Source organism: Eublepharis macularius, chromosome 3, assembly GCF_028583425.1.
Source record: "Eublepharis macularius isolate TG4126 chromosome 3, MPM_Emac_v1.0, whole genome shotgun sequence".
NCBI lineage: Eukaryota > Metazoa > Chordata > Lepidosauria > Squamata > Eublepharidae > Eublepharis > Eublepharis macularius.
Genome location: NC_072792.1, coordinates 40424402 through 40442134, shown reverse-complemented (window position 1 = coordinate 40442134; position 17733 = coordinate 40424402). Strand labels below are relative to the sequence as shown.

The following is a 17733-nucleotide window of genomic DNA, read 5'->3' as shown; positions in this document are numbered from 1 at the left end:
ATCAGAGCCTGCATTATTTATTAGCCTTACAATTTAGCTAGTACATCTATTGCTCTTTTTTACCGTTTTGGTTGCCATTCAGCTTCTAAGCCTCATAAAGAATTCTTTTATTGAGTAATTTGTGTGGTCTTCTGATTTCAAGCATTAAAACTTCACATTATCTTTGTGGGAGGAGTGGAAAGAAATCCAGATGAATGCAAGCCCTTTCAGACAGCTCTTAAGGAGAGATTTAAGCACATTTCACTAAAATAAATGGTATTTGAATGGGCTTAATTTTGCTCAGACGTATCCCTACAGATCTATTCTGCCCTTCCTCCAAGGAACTTAGAGCAGCTGCCCTCTGAAGTGACCCCCCTTACCACCATAAGTGTGTGCAACACCCACATATATAATGTGAAAATATAATTCTAGCCACTGCAGGGCAATTTCTTCTCTTTTATAAAAATCACGAAGCTCAGAACCTTCCATTTTACAAATGTACTGTCCCTCATGGCTGTGAAAAGATGCTGGATGGATGGACCAACGAATCAATAAATGAATGAATATGATGAAGAGTTTGAAGCTTGTTATTGTCTAGGGCTAATCCATCCCAGCAGTATGTCGGGATTCAGACTAGTATCATTCATGGAGTGATTCCGCACACGTTGGATAATGCACTTCCAATCCTCTTTATAGATTATTTGGAATGGATTTTTTGGTGTGCGGAACAAAAAATCCACCTCAAACGATTGATAAAGTGCATTGAAAGTGTATTATCCAACGTGTGCGGAATCAGCCATGGTCTTTGATGCTGCATCTGGATTGAGTTTTTGTGGAGTTTTGTGATTATTGCCCTAAAGCAGGGAAATATTCTTGTGCAAATAATTTTCTGCACTGACCTTTCCCAATGTTGAAAATGAACAACCTTTCCTCTAGTTGACTGGTATTGAGAGCCTGATGCGACAGAATATGTTACCCACCCAACCACTCATTTATTTCCAAGGACATTCTTCTGTAACCACCAGTACCTTTCATGTGGACAGGTTTTGCTAGATCACTAATTAATTACTGGGGCAAATATCACAGCATAATCTCATCAGGTATAAATTTTTTTTGCATGGATTATCTTTGCTGTTTTTAATGATGGTAATGGAATTCCAAAAAGTATAAATATGTTCTCTCACCAAAGGCCATGTCAGCCAATGCAGCAAAAATAAAAAATTCATTATCATATACAGGCTGGACTTCAGACTACTATAACCGTTTGAGCATTATTGAACTATACTGGACATTGTCTTCCTGTGATCCTCAAAAATAGTTGAACTGGATGAACAGAATAAATGCATGAATTGGTAGAGGGAGAGAGCTCTGAAGATTTCCCTGCCCTTTTCTCTTAATGAAAACAAACGGGCTAGCAAAATAGTCCCAGGAAAGATTAATGTGCTACTTAAATGTCAATTAAGTTACTTGGGGGGGGGCAGAAGAGGGCACCCATACTAAACAGTTAAATGGAAAACTACAAGGCTAAAAGTTGTTGAGTATTCCAGGAGGAATCTTAGTTCAGCAACAATTTCTCCCTCTACTCCATTAACTCCCTTTTAAATTTGTATGTAGTTACGTTTTTTCCTGTAATCTGACTTCTGCATAATATAATAGTTCATTAGCTAATCTCTCTGCTGACCCAATATAAAGCATGACCCTCAAGGGTTAAAGAGCACTTAGAAATCTGGAACATATGGACAAAGTATGTAACCAATGCTGTGCTGGGGGGAATTTGCTCCCTGGATGAAAAGGAAAGGACTGCCTCAGCAGGTTAATATCTGTGGTAAATGTGTAGTGATACAACCTGAGATACCACGTGCACTAGAGATGGGCACAAAACGAACTATGGAACAAAATTCCGTACGGAACGGCCGGTTCATAGTCAAAGAACCATGTGTTCCGTGGGACTGTGTTTTTCCAAACCAAACAAACTTTTCTTACCGTTCTGTTGCCGGTTCGAACACTTTTGGAGCCAAATACTCCCTCGCCCAGGCAACAGTGGCAGTCTTTAGCTTGCCCCCAATCTGAGGTGTCCAGGCTTGATTGGCAGCTGTCCCTGCCAACTAGAGAGCTCCCACTCTGGCCTATCCAGCCAGGAAAAGGGGGGGGGAGGGTTAGAATCTCCAAGGCAACTGAGGAGATGGGCCTTCAACAGCCATGGTAACACCAATCTCTTCCTTCCAAAACCATGTTAGGCAGGTTTTTCTGCCAACCAGAGTGTTCCTGTGTTGTTCAGTCTCTTGGTTTTTCCATAAATAGGGGAAGCCGTGTGATTCCTGGTTTCAGTTTCTCTAGAGTGGGAGAGAGAGGAGAGCTTGGTGGCTGGCTGTGGTGTTGGGATTGGGATTGGAACTTGGATCTTTGGCCTGCACTTCTGGCTTCTGGAAAAGGGGTTAAAAAGCCTCTTTTCTCTTGCTTTCTTGTTTTTCTAACTGACTGGGGAGATATTTGGGAAAGGTTCTTTTTTCCTTTCTTCCCCCGCCCCCATCCTAGTCTTAGCTTTTCAAAAAAAAAAACACCAGACTTTCCTGGGGGCACCATCTTTGGGGCTCTATAACTCAGAGATCCGTATTGCAATCTTCATGAAACTTGGAGGGTGGCTGGAGGAGAGCCTACTGAAAACTCCCTGTGAGTTTAGGCTCTCTGAGCATGAAGGGGACCATCCTGCCCCCCCCGAACCCCAAACCTCAAACTGGTTTGTAAATTGAGTGAGTTCATTAAGTTCATGTTCCATGGAAATTAACGAACCATGAACCGAGTGGTTTGGGGGGTTTTTTGTTCCGTGCCCATCTCTGATGTGCACCATTTTTAAAATTTGCTTTAGATCACTTTCCTTTTTAAAGATTATTTTTCTTTCTTTTTGTTATATGAATAACAAAACAATAAATAGAATAATAATTCTATTTATTTATTTTTACCCCTTTGGATTCAATCTTACTATATAATTGAGTAAGCGTGTTTCAGACAACCTCCTCTACACCTCTGAGCTTATAAACCTATTCTGAAACACGGATGCCGTGTTCGGCCATGCACTTTTTATCCTGGTGCTCCCACACAGGCGCTCTAGAATACAATGTGAGTCATTGGAAACCCGCTAACACCGTTATGTTATGGGACTTTTGAAACTACCGAGCTTATAAACCTGTTCTGAAACCAATGTGACTATCAGTACTCTGCAGCCATCACGTATATGAACTTATAAATAAATTCTGTTTCTGGTTAAGCAAAATACCTGTTTCATCTGAAATATAGGATTCTTATTTCTACCTCACAACCACCCCCATATGTTGGGTTAAAAGACTGGGAAATACTTGAAGCTCTAGGGGGGAGGAGGAGTGTTGGTTGTGACCAGAGCCCTCCTGTGGTTAAAATTAAAAGTAAGGTAAGGAGGAACTGTAATAAATAGCTAGGCAGTTAAAAGGAACGCCACAGGCTTAATCTCCCATTTCCCTGCATTACTTGGAGTTCCCACCATCTGCACATTAAAGAGAAGAGAGATCCAAGAGACTTCTCCAGTGTCTCATCAAGTTTTTAGCTCTAAATCTGAGTGTCTTTAAGGTGTCACAAACCTTTATTTTAGTTCTGCGTTTTGATTAGTTGTTATATTTTTGAAATTCTGTGCACTTTCTGTGCTAAGAACAGCACTTATCACTTCCCATGTCAATGCAAGTATTTATTAGAAGCTGTGGAGGTTTTTTAAAACAAATTTTATACTAAAAGGGGGGGATCTTTCAAAACTGGTTTTTTTTTTTTAAGTAAAGCTGGTAACTCTGGATCTGGCATAAATAATTAAAGCCTTTAAACCCAGAAGCTGATACCTTCAGCTGTTTTTCCCATTTAACTTAAGAGCTTACATGTGGTTTCAAGATCAAAGTCATGTCTGGTTGATCCTTCTTTGAACACATGGTCCCATTGTTGATCACTGCAGATTCATTCTTGTTTGAGTTCCACCAAAAAGCTTTTATTACTAATGTACAGTAATATACTATAAGACTGAGGGAAAACATCCAGAAAATCAATGAACTGGAACATTTGTTACTTTCTTTTTCAACATATGGTACTTAACATCAGGAGGTTACTTGAAACAAAATATTTTCTGTTATTCTCATTTGATATCCTACAGTAAAATCAATAACACTTTTCCTTTGTCTTTTATCCCAGGTACTTCGGGTCGTCCGACTTATAAAGATTTCGCCTGCCCTGGAAGACTTTGTGTATAAGATTTTTGGACCGGGAAAAAAGCTTGGGAGTTTAGTTGTTTTCACTGCCAGCTTATTAATTGTAATGTCAGCAATCAGCCTGCAGATGTTCTGCTTTGTGGAAGAGCTAGACAGATTCACAACATTTCCAAGGGTAAGTGTAAAAAAAAAAATCAGCTACACTGCTGTCATTTTCTTACAGATATCTTTTTAGTCTAGCTTTGTTAACACCAATGTTAGGAAGGTGTGAAGGGGGGCTGTTTCTATATGATGGACACATTTTTTGGCTTGTTTCTGAGGCTTTGTGGAACATATGCAGCAAAGATGGACAATGTGTTTTGATTATTTATTGCATTTTTTGAAATTCTGTGCCACTTTCTGTACTCATCAGGTATAGTTATATATGTCTCTTTGTTTCATTTGTATCTTTTTCTTCCAAAGAGTTCAGAGGAATGTATATTGCGTTGGATCCAACCAGCTTTTCCGCTGGTGAAAGTAAATGGAGGGGACTCCTTTGACTACCCAAAAAGGCCTATGCTAGGGATCATGGGACCTGAATGGACAAAAAACATATGGAATGGGCGCAGTAGTAATATATTGAGACAGATTAAGCAAAAAGCTGGCAGAATCCAGCCCCCAGACTCCCAAGGGTTATCATATCAAGGATGGGTAAGCCAAGTATTCAGTCATACTTCACTTCAGAAGCAGAGCCCAGATAGGCAAATATCAGGCAAGGATAGTCATCCAGATTCCATCAGTGATAAAGCAATAGTTGAAGAGTTTTTTTAGGTTTTTTAATGTGTCAATACGGCACTTGGTTCTGACTGTGAAAGAATCCTTCACATACTCAGTTTCAGGGCACTATGCAGCTTAGAGTCCCACAGGCATAGAGCCTCATCTTCAAAGACAAATATTCTGTGGATACTCAAAGCAATGCCTGGTACATCAGACATTCAGACCCATAACAAAATGAAAATTTCAGTCTAAGACATGGAACGTTTAGAGAGGACAAGTCTGGTTTTACCTACGGTGAGACAACCCTGTCTGGTGGCCTGTTATGGGCACTATTGTAAGGATTAATAAATATTCCATAGGTTAATTTAGGGTTTTAATTTTTTTAAAAAAATCATTGGGGGTATAGTTTAGATTTTCCACCAGCTGCTAAAATGACTTGATCTCAAAGAAGAAGCTACAGATGCTGCATTGGAGAGTGCTAGATTTATGATAAGCTTTTTCATGGAGAGAAAATAGCCATCATCCCAGGATTTTCCCCAATATCTGATTAATTGCAAACTGTATTGAATTTAAAGCGTATTGTTGGTGGTGGGAGAGTTTTGGCCTTCACTACAGTCTCTGTGTGGGAGTACTAGAGCAGCCAGAGGCAAGGATACAGAGAGGAATCCTTGAAGGACAGCTGCAGGGTAGCAGCAGGGTGATGCTGGTGAAGGATCTTTCACAGACAATGGCAGTGACACTTCAGCTAACCATAGTTAGTACAGTGCAGAAGATGGCAATGGTAAATCACTTCTGATTGTCTCTTATCTTGAAAACCCTGTGATGAGACAGTCCAAAATGAAAGAAGATACAGTGCTGGAAGACAGGACCTCCCAGGTCAGATGGTACCCAGTTGGTTACTGGGGAAGATCTAAGGACCAATTCAAATAGTGCCACTCTTAATGACCAGACTGAATTAAAGCCCAAAGGACATCCAGTTGTTGATCTGAATAGATGCAAAGGAAAGTCCAAAGCTGTGTGACACATAATAGGAACATGGAATGTGAGAAGCATGCATCAAGGTAAGCTTGAAATTGTAAAATGAGAAATGGAATGTTTAAACATTGTAATCCTTGGTGTGAATGGACTAAAATGGATTGGATTAGGACATTTTCAGTCAGAAAATTATGAAGTATTTTACTCCAGTACTGACAAACGCAGAAGAAATAGTATTGCTCTGATATTGAGGCGAGTTATAGCACAAACAATCAAGAGCTATAATGCAAAGTCTGACCGAATAATATTAATCAGACTTCATGGTAGGCCTGTCAACATTATCATTCAAGTTTATGCCCAACTACAGATTTTGAAGAGGAAGAAAATGAAAGTTTTTATGCAAGTGTCCAAGAAGAAATTGATCATACTCCTAAACAATCTACTCTGATAATCATAGGTGACTGGAATGCAACAGTAGAAGACAAAGCAGAATCAAACACTGTCAGAAAATTTGGACTACAGTTATAAAATGAAGCAGGAGAGTGATTCATAGAATTCTGTGAAACCAACAATTTTGTTCATTGTAAATACATGCTGTAGGCAACCGAACAGATGATTGTGTTTTGGAAATCACCAAATGACCAATACAGGAACTAAATAGATGACATAATTGGAAGCAGAAGATGGAGAAGCTCTATCTTTTCTGCTAAAACAAGACCAGGAGCTGATTGTGGTACAGACCACAAATTGTTAATGGCAAAATTAGAATAAAGCTGAAGAGAAATAACAAAAGAATCATAGTGCCTAAATATAATCTATATACCATTCCTGGAGAATTTAAAGACCATATAAAGAACAGGTTTGCATTACTAAGTTTAATTGATCATGAACCAGAGAAATTATGAAGGAAGAATGTGGAAAGATTATTCCTGTAGCCAAGAGAAAGGAGAAGCCTCAATGGATGACTGATGAAACTCTTAAAATTGCTAAAGATAGACAAAAAGCAAAAGTAAAAAGTGACATAACTAGAATTCTAAACAAATCTTTTCAGCTCACACACAGGCAAAGAGAACAATTATAAAGAGTGCAAAGAAATAAGAGAGCCACAAAAAATTAAGAACAAAAGGTCTCTTCCACAAAATCCAGGAAATGAAAGGAAAATTCAAAACACAACTAGGGATGCTAAAAGATCAACAAGGAAATACAGTGTCTGCTCAGGACAAAATAAAGAAAAGATACGCTGAAGACCCACCGCCTCACCGATATGGGGATACAAGGGACTGCCTTACAGTGGCTTGTCTCTTTTCTCCACGGTCGGGGACAGAGGGTGGCGCTTGGGGAGAAATTGTCACCCTGTCACCCATTGGTGTGCGGGGTTCTGCCGGGGGAAATACTCTCCCCTTTATTGTTTAACATCTACATGTGCCCCCCTTGCCCAGTTGGTGTGAAGTTTCGGGCTTGGGTGTCATCAATATGCAGATGATACCCAGCTGTATCTGATGATGGACGGACTTAGCCCCAGATGTCCTGGAACATGCGTTTGCAGCCGTGACTGATTGGTTGAAACAGAGTCGACTGAAACTGAACCCAACAAAGATGGAAGTCCTGTACTTGAGCCATGGGGGACTGGGTTTGGGACTCCGGCTCCCAGCCCTCGATGGGGCACAGCTTGTGCCAGTTCTGAGATGCCTTGGTGCATGTTCGTCAAGTGTTGGGAAACTCAATGTTAGCCGGGAAGCATAGTTTTGAAAGACAGAGCTGGCAGTGATCGCTCCAGAGGAGACGAACTCTCTCACAGCCCTCTTTTACCTCTGGCATGCAGGGCTGTTTCCCCTTCCAGAACTTTTACCCTGCTGCCCTTAGTGCTTAAAACTTTGAATTAACTGAGCCTTGGCACGGCAAAGGCTCCGGAAGGGGAGATAGCAGGGGGCTATGAGAGAATCTGTCCCCCAACACTTAACGAACACGCACCCAGGCATCTTATGTAGAGAGCCTCTCAGTCTCCGCCAAATAAGGTGAAAATGGGGTAATAGAGTCCATGAGGCAGAATTTTCCCCACCTCATAGTGCTAGTAGAGGTTCATGTTTGTGAAAAATAAATAGGTTCTCTGCAAATAGAAAACTAGCATAGCAGGGATAATGATAAAGAAACAGTTACCTAATTTGCTAAAAAAAATTTTACTTGCATGTTTTTGCAGTTTTTAACACAGAGAGGCATTAACAATATGATCTCCAGCTTCCAAAATGCAAACGATCACCTCAGAACCCTGCCATGAGTAAGCCATGTTAGTCATGATGATCCTTATCACACAGATGAAGACCTGGAGCCTAGCTTTATATTGTGGACCTCCCAGTTCTTCTGTCTTATTAGTACCTTGAGGCAATAATGTCCTGTGCAACACTGAGAGCTGAAAACACACAAGATAAATTACACGTGAACGCTCAAGTGAAGGGAGACGCAATGTTAGCTGGGAAGCTGAGTTCTAAAAAACAGATTGGAAGGCTTTGTTAATTTCCCGTCTCTACAGAGGGTTTGTTTATTTCATCTTTGCTTCCTGGAAGGCTCTGTCAATTTCACTTCCCATTCTGGGAGGTAAAGATGAAATAGACAAACCCTCTGTCATATTGTCGAAGGCTTTCACAGCCGGAGAACAATGGTGGTTGTGGGTTTTCCGGGCTGTATTGCCGTGGTCTTGGCATTGTAGTTCCTGACGTTTCGCCAGCAGCTGTGGCTGGCATCTTCAGAGGTGTAGCACCAAAAGAAATACACCTCTGAAGATGCCAGCCACAGCTGCTGGCGAAACGTCAGGAACTACAAAGCCAAGACCATGGCAATACAGCCCGGAAAACCCACAACCAGCAAACCCTCTGTTGCTTGAGAGCCAGTTTGGTGTAGTGGTTAAGAGCACAGGACTCTAATCTGAAGAGCCGAGTTTGATTCCCCACTCCTCCATTTAAAGCCAGCTGGGTGACCTTGGGTCAGTCACGGTTCTCTGGAGCTCTCTCAGCCCCACCCACCTCACAGGGTGTTTTGTTGTGGGGATAATAATGGCATACTTTGTAAGCCACTCTGAGTGGGCATTAAGTTGTCCTGAAGGGTGGTATATAAATCGAATGTTGTTGTTGTTATTATTGACAGAGCAACAACAATGTCCATCCCTGCCTTGTGTGGAGCATGGTAGCTGTCAACTAAACAAAAATGAAAGCAAAATGGCAGTCTCACAAGCTGACATGGTACCTTTTTACCATTTCCCCAGATGCTGCAAAGCAAATACATTTAGCCAGATGAGAACAATTGATTATCATGTCCATTAATGTCGCTGAATCAGAAGATTAGAACTAAAAACAGCACAAGGCACTGTAGGAACATTACTGGTATTTGAAAGAAAGGGGGGAGGAGAATAGGCAGAAAACCTTCATTCACTAATGCCTCTAAATTGCATGCTTTCACATGGTTACCTGACAAACAGTAAATAACTAGAATCTTAGGTTGCTATGGTTACCAACTACAGCATTCTCTGGCCTGTTTTTGTCTTCCTATGTTGTCTGATGGATCTGTTTTCAAGCCAATATGGACTTCTAAAAGATACTTTTGAAAGTGTTTTTCCTTTAAAAAAAAAATTGTAATTTTCTGAAGTCATGCCTAAGCTAAAGGAAATTCAAATTGTGCTTATTTTGTTTTTTAAAGTTTTGATTATTTGGGACTATGTGCTCTTATTTCTGTCTGCCTTCCCTCTGAAGAAATGGCATTGATCTCCTAAGAACAGGCTGCTTCATTTAAAAAAAAAAAGTGTGCCAAGTCCTTGCTTTACCAGTAAACAGTGCTTACTGAGAGCAGATTCCAAACACTGTAAGAAAAATGGGACTGATGCTCAACATGGCAGCCTCTTTTTGTGTTCAACTGCCCTTCCTCCTCTGTAGAGGCATTTTAAGTGTATTGATAAACCATGCTTTGCTGTTATGTGAATGAGCTTGGAAGATGCTCAAGCTTGTGAGCTCCCACCTTTCTCCTTCCCTCATATTCAACTACCTAATGAAAGGCTTCCACAGATAACAGTTTGTTTGTTTGTTTGTTTGTTTGTTTGTTTGTTTGTTTGTTTGTTTGTTTGTTTGTTTGTTTGTTTGTTTGTTTGTTTGTTTGTTTGTCCGCTTTTAACACTGAGACCCAAGGTGGATTACGCAGTTCAAATCAATATGATCAACAGCTAGGACATTCAGTGAACACATACAATAGGGTATGGGCTACAGAAACTTGAAAACAAGAATAAATCCGAATACATAGATGAGACCTATCTCATCACTGTAAAGCCTAAGTGATTAAACATGACATCTTTAATGACACAGAAACTTCCTAGTAGGAGCATATCTACATCAACATATAATACCCAGCATTATAGTCTACAATCCCTGTCCCCTTACCAAAGCATCTCTCTGAGAATTCCTTACAGCACAGCTCTGTTACCTGAGTTTAAAAAAGCCCACCTGAATAATTCAGCTTTGCATAGTTGGCAGAAAGTCCTGGCCTTCTCAGGCAGGCCATTCCATAAGATGGGGGCTACCACAGAGAATGCATGTATATGGGCAGCTGTTGATTTTGCTCAACTGCAAAACTGTGAAACTAGAAAACTATGGTTTGTCAATTACAGCCAAACTACAAACTTTGTTTTTTCTCTTCTCCACAAACTGGGACTCCAAATGAGGATCAGACCAAGTTCAGGGAAGACAATAAACCACAGTTTGTGGTTCAGGTGTATCAACATTATAGTTTCCCACAAAAACAGGAGTCTTCCATGTTTAAAGCACTGCATGAAAGGGAAGAGAGAGGGAGCAATTTCTCTCTAAAAAAAGAAAATAAATTTAAATTATCCTAACTTGGGTGTGAGGCACCACTAGCAAGTGGCCTACCAAAATTTGGGGTGGATCCACCCTGGTTCTGAACTTGGTGAGACTACTGCCAGTTTAATACCTACCCCCTCAGTTAAGACCTTATCAGCCTAGAAACTAGGTCTTTCTAAATAGATTTAAATTAAAGAGGGAGGAATCTTAAATGCAAGCTTAAACTAAATTATACCCTTATAAACTCACTGACTTCAAGGTGTACCTCTATTTCGTTTTACATTATAAAAATCTCCCATGCTTGCTCTTGTGACACAACCTGTGCTTTGTCACTGTGTCTGAAGGATGCCCTTGTGTGGTACAATTTACCTCATTCTGACATCATTATGCTGCTGTGAACTTTCTACCCCTTCTTCAAATCAGTCGCTGCCATTGGTACAAGAATACTGATCAACTCTCCGTTTAGATCACCGTTTGTAATCCGCTTCTGTGAACAATTGAAAACAACTTTTTCAAGTATTCAAAAATAGGGAATTTTATCATAAATACGGAGAGGCAATTATAAAAACAAGCAGAGTATATATGGGGGGATACAGTCATGTAACCTGAGTGTTCTTTCTTTTGACAGTTGGCACTTTGTGCTGCTTGCTGAGGTAGCCTCTTTAATTGAGGCAAAGCTAACTTGGGAGTCTTTTGCCTTGTAGGCCCAACTTAAAACCCGTTACAGAATAGAACATGTGACAAAGAAAAGAACCCAAAAACTTCGATAATCCTTCTTTATTCCATACTGCCCTCTATCAAGGTGTATAGAATCTATATGATATCCTAGAAGTTCTCTGTCAGCCTCCTCAGAAGCTTCCACAGTTTCTCCTCAGAAGCTGAAATCTCTGCAGCACATGCAGCTCTATTCCACTCCTTGCTCTCATCTTGCCAGACACACTGCTGGTTGATGATACCAGGGTTACAAACATGTCGTCTCACAATGCTTTACAACAGTTGTCTCCAGTCCTATCCCCCACGAAGGAAAAATGTTATCCATCCAAAATCAATTTACAGGCATTGCAAGGGATCTCTGTTTATGGCCAGAGGAAATCTTGCCGCTATCCATAGATTCCCCCCCCCTTTTGGTGGGCAATATATTCTCTCAGCCATTCAAGTATTTGTATGGAGCTCCAATTTGGCTCCAGACTTTCATCCCCGAAATAGAGCATATTCAGCCTGCTGGTCCTATTTGGAATTCCCAGACGTATAACTTCATTGGCTCTTTAGTTGGAGGCTGGGATGAAACAAGTTTCCACATTAGCATGGTCAACAGCAATTAGATTTAGATTACTCCTCTTTCTTGCAATCTCCTCTTCTGACTTGGCTGCTGTGACTTCTCTCAGAGTAGTGTTCGGAGACGTAAAGTAGTGTAGACAGAAAGATTACCAAAATGGATTTCTCCCACACTAACCTAGCAGTCCTGGGTCTAAACAAAGCCTGTTCTTCTGTGACTGGAAAACTTGAAGAACTTGACTAGCATCTTTTATTAGCTGATGCCAAGGCTTTTTGCCTCCATCCCCTTTTATTTGTAACAAATACTTGTGCCATGCAGAGCTGCAGTACTGCAGCCCAAGCTCTGCTCACAATCTGAGTTCGATCCTGGTGGAAGGTGGGTTCAGGTCAAGGCTCAAGGTTGACTCAGCCTTCCATCCTTCCGAGGCCGGTAAAATGAGTACCCAGTTTCCTGGGGGTTAAGTGTAGATGACTGGGTGAAGGCAATGGCAAACCACCCCATAACAAAAAATCTGTCAAGAAAACGTCGTGATGCGATGTCCCCCCATGGGTCAGTAATGACTCGGTGCTTGCACAAGGGACTTACTTTTACCTTTTTACCCTACTTGTTCCATGTTACGGTTCTGACTTACCATAGGTTGTTGTTGGCATGCTTTAATGCACTCTCTTTGGTGGAACTTCATGGCAGATTTGCAGGGATTCTTCCAGAACACATATAGTGCTTATGTGGAGCCAGATCCACCCCCCCTTTTTTTGCAAGTTTTGCTCCAAGCCAAGAGCCTCTATCCTCGTCAATGTCCTAGTTACCTTCCCTATTCATTCTGCAGATTATCACCTTTTAATTATTCTTGCAGGTAATAAACAAAGGGTCACGGGTATTGCTGCTAAGTATATTGCAGTGGCTTTAAAAATTTGAGGTAAAGTTTTGATGCCTCTTGGTCAGTTTTGTATTTTAATGATAAATTTTTAAAAGTAGTTGGATCAAATGTTTTTACCTAATACTTATTTACTTTGTATTAGTTCTTCTAATTTTATTTATATGAGAAGCACATATATCTTAGTTTAGTTGCTAAACTTTTCCTGTTTTAGTGTTACAGATAGATATTACCTGTAATTGCAAAATCCAACAGCCTCTGGGCATTTGAGACAGGTTCTGAATAAGTATGTCACTGTCAAATAAGTTGCAGAATAAGCAGTGTCTCAATGAGGGATACGCTGTCCACAATGAAGCATCTTTTGCATTTCCCCCTGTATTTCACAAAAGAGCACACCTCTGCCCCTAAGAAAACCTAGGTCGATGTCATTCCATTCCTAATTTGGTGCTTCCACACGCATCTAAAGTAGGGGTCATTTATGGATTATATTGGACACCATGTGATACCATGGTTTATTTTAACAGTGCTTAGTTTGTGAAACTAGGAAAATAGATTTTTTTTTTTTAGGGAAATAGATTTTTATTAAAGAAATCCTTTCTACAAACAAACGTAATCACAGTTCAAAAATGGAAAGGTTACAAAGTTATTAAAGTCATAAAACTGTTAATACAAACAAATATTTTAGAACATTGCAAAACCATTATCAAAACACTTCAAAAAACTTTAAAATGCTTTAAACACCAGCAAAGTTATAACTACATTCAGTTGTTTGTGAAACTAGGGATCAGCTTGGAGGCAATTGTTTGATCCTGGCTAACCTTCCTAATTCCTGGTTTCAGCACCATTGCTTGTTCCCCTTCTACCTTACGAGGAACCCAGCTGGTATCCCAGCCACCTTCATGGCACTCTGCTGAGGACAAAGTCTCACTGCATCACCAGCTCACTTAACATTAGCCAGTGGCAACACAAGGATGGGAAGCTGTGTTCAAGCATCTTTGGCTGCAGTGCCAGGCTATGATCTTCTTCTCAGAGTCTACCAAAGGAAACTGCCAGACTTTTGTGTTAACCCTTTCCTCATTAACAACACTGAAAAACAAACTCCTACTATAGATTTCAGTGTACCCTCCCACTGTGGATTTCAGTGTACCCTCCTGCACACACAAAGACAACACACACACCCCGCCAGCATCTTGTCTCTTCTGCCTCCCCGTTTCATGCCCCAGCAGATTACTTCAGAGTAATTTCTTATAGAAAAAGAGAAAGGCAACCCTCCAGAGCAACCAGTGTAAAGTGTAACCACTAGAGATGGGCATGAACTGGGGAAAAAACAAACCGTGTAGTTCATGGTTTGTCGCATTTCACAAACCATGAACTTTCACAAACCTACCCCAGTTCATGAACTGGTTCATTTGGTTCATGAAAACGTCACTTCCAGGTCAGCAAATCGTCACTTCCAGGTCAGCAGAAGGTCTGCAGAAAGCCCATCCCCCATTGCCTAGGAAACTGATCAGCGCCAGGCTGTCTGCAGTGATGGACCGAAAAACGAACCAAATGAACTGGCCTAAAGTTTGTGGCGGTTCGTCAGAAATGAGCTCTGATGAACCGTTGGTTCACGAAGCACGAACCCACCCGGTTCAGTTTGTGCCCACCTCTAGTAACCACATGAGAGGGAAAAACCTGACACCCCAAAATAATGAAAAATAATTACAAAATCTATTTGAAAATATTCTTTTTCTGTCACATAGACTGGAGCCTTTATAGGTACAATTCTGTACTGCATAGGTAATCTGCAGTCAGGGATGCTGAGTGTGGACGTTATTGTCCTAAGCAGTACTGTTTCATGGCTATTCTTTTGTTGTCTTCCCTGATTTTACTGCATGGATATCAGATTTCATGATACCAAGTGTTGGTTTTGTACTTCAGAAAGCGTAAGCAGCAGTTTCCAATAAATATTTTTGTTTTGTCTTTTATTTAAAAAAAAGTATATGTATAAAGTGAATCTTGGAGATTTTTTCCCCATTTTAGGAAAGTGGCACACGCATGTGCAAAACACTGTTGTTTTTTAGAAAAGCAAAATCCAGTTAAGTAAAGAATGAACATAGATGATGTGTGTGGATAATTTTAAATCATATACAACAGGAATTTGTTTTGGCCTCTCATAAAACCATGCATATCAGTTAATGAAGAAGCAAGAAGTGGTAGTAAAATGTTGCTGCAATGCACAGAGGGATGGACAGAACTAACATCTTCATAGTTTCAGAACGAGAGACTGATTAAGGCTGGAGCAAGAGCAATCATGGAACATTGCACAGTAAGCCCCATTCACCTGCCTTTAAGTGCACATTTAAGAAATGGCCAGCCTTTCCCTATAGAGTAAGCTGGTCTTTTGTATTTACCCTTTGTGAATCCTAGATTTGGCAAAACCAAACGAGCACTCATTTAACTGGTAGAACAAAAATATTAGATTTCTTTTATGTATTTTCAACATTTATGTTGTATATTTGAGGATGAAGACTATTTGACTATCGACATCAGAAAAGTAATACTGAAGAGGATTTTTTAAAAAATGTTGGTGTACCCCCCCCCCGCCCAACATAAGATGAATTAATTCAAAACCCTTCCATTTGCATACATCTCCAGGACTCATTTTCACAGCTGTTGGTTCTGTCAGCTAGATAGCTGCATTTCAGATTCATTTTAGCATAAATGGTGGAAAGTGTACTTTCAACTAAAAATATCTTGCTCTGAAGGAAAGATTGCTACTTGCTGAACTTAAAACCGCTATACAGTCTTATTATTTTCTTAAATCTGGTGCTTTCCAATACAGAGAACTTTAATAATAGGAAAGATTTAAATTCTATTGAGATACTATTAGAATGAAGAAAGTTTTAAATGGAAGGTTTGGTTTTCATCAAAATGAAAAGGTTATCTATCTTTTGTTTCAAAGCAACATTTATTCCTTCTAAAAATAAATGAAGTATTATAGACTTTTGTGCCATTTATTTTCCATGAAGTGCTTAAGAAGGAAAAGTTTCCTTTTAACTAATTTTTTAACAGTTGAGATACATGTGGTAGAAATGCTGCAGGTATTCCAAATGTAACCCCAGTTTCTCTCACCAGCTGCAACTGAGGGGACTGTTTATGGGACTTGGCTTGAGTAATAGAAGGGGAGGGGGATGAAAAAGGAAGTGGTGATGCTTTTAGCATACTAGTTTCAACTACTGCTAACTAAGGGAAGTTACCATTAAAAAAAAGAAAAAAGAAAATACTATTTCAAAACAAAGCCGTAGTCTCCTTAATCACCTTTTGCTCTTTCAAATATAACTCACAATACAGATCTGTCCTTATTCAACAAAGAGGAGAAATCATAAATACATAAAACGCATAAAAACTCAAAATTTGCAGTAAACTGAGTTGCATCCTTCTAGGACAATTGGCTTCAATAGACTTAGAGCCAAGCTACAAGAGACGAATTACATGAGGAGGAGCACGTGAAAGGAGTCGCAATGTTAGCCTGGAAGCTGAGTTTTAAAAGAGATGGGAGGGCTTTGTAAATTTCCCCTCTCTACAGAGCCAGGGAGATGGTTGCTCAGAGAGTTTGTTAATTTCCTCTTTGCCTTCTGAAGGCTCTGTCAGTTTCACCTTCACCTCACTAAGAGGCAAGAGAAAATAAACAAACCTGAGCAGCCATCTACTTGCCTCTGTAGAGAGGAGAAATTGACAAAGCCTTCGGATCTCTTTTAAAACTCAGCTTCCCGGCTAACATTGCGACTCCCTTCACGTCCTCCTCCTTGTGTAATTTGTCTCTTGTAGCTTAGCTCTTAGAAAGTGTAATACTGCTTAGACGCTCCTCAGATAGTTTGATTTTGCCTTTCTCCTCAAAAACCTCTCTTTTTCTCGGAAACTCTCCTTTTTCTGTTTTTTCTTCTCAGCCGCCTCCTGGGCCTCCCTCTCAGGAGCAAAAAAACCCCTTTTCCTCAAAGATTCCACTGTCTGGAAAATCCATGTGTGTACAACACATATGTACAGAGTAACTCTAGACCACTTGAGGAGGTTTATGTGGAGGTATAATTTGTGGCAGGTAGAATATATTGGAAATAGAGCCTAAATCTCAGGCTGAGTATCAGAAGGAAGGTGAAATTGCTTTAAATGGGAAACCGTTTTGATCTGAGTTTTGAATACACATCCTCATTTACGTTCTTGTGCAACTGACCCCATGTCTTTATCAGTTACATCGGATGGATCAGGTCCAGACATACTTAGAGGCTTTCTGAAACTAGTATCTGATGCATGATACAATAAAGTCAAGAGAGAGGCCAATATATGAAGAAACCTTCATGATAATAGCTTACACAAGAGAGGGACCCGCAAGAACTTGCAGGGGACATCTCATTTCCCCCTCCCCCATCATGCCTTCTTTCTCTTTCCTGCCCCCTTTACCTTCTCCCCTTTTACCCCATTTTACCCCCTTCCTTCTGTCCTTCCCACCCATCATTTGAGGGAAATAAAAATGTTGCACACACTTGAAAAATCAGCAAATTCTTCAGTCAGAATTGTTACCTTTGAATATAGGTAAATCGCTTTAAATCCTGCACAGCTTTGATTTGATGATAAAAATAGAAATGCAATTGAATTTTTCAACCCTGCTGGTTCAGCTTAACTCCCCTGATTTTATTTTGCTTTGGGGGCAAAAGTAATGAACAAATTATCAATAGCAGCAATGAAAATAAACATAACAAAACCATTACCAGTGAAAACATAGTGGAACAAAAAGAGATGAAAAGCGCACATTCATTTTATCCTGAGATAGACCCTTGG

At 40.2% G+C, this 17733-nt stretch overlaps 1 protein-coding gene across 2 annotated transcripts in view; it reads left to right on the top strand.

Annotated features, from left to right (window-relative positions):
• NALCN (sodium leak channel, non-selective) overlaps window positions 1-17733 on the top strand; it is a 258283-nt gene that overhangs the window by 144187 nt on the left and 96363 nt on the right. For both annotated transcript variants that reach the window (XM_054974072.1, XM_054974070.1), the window contains one exon: window positions 4183-4374. In XM_054974072.1, coding sequence (XP_054830047.1) covers window positions 4183-4374 — 192 coding nt within the window. The remainder of the gene's footprint in view (window positions 1-4182; window positions 4375-17733) is intronic.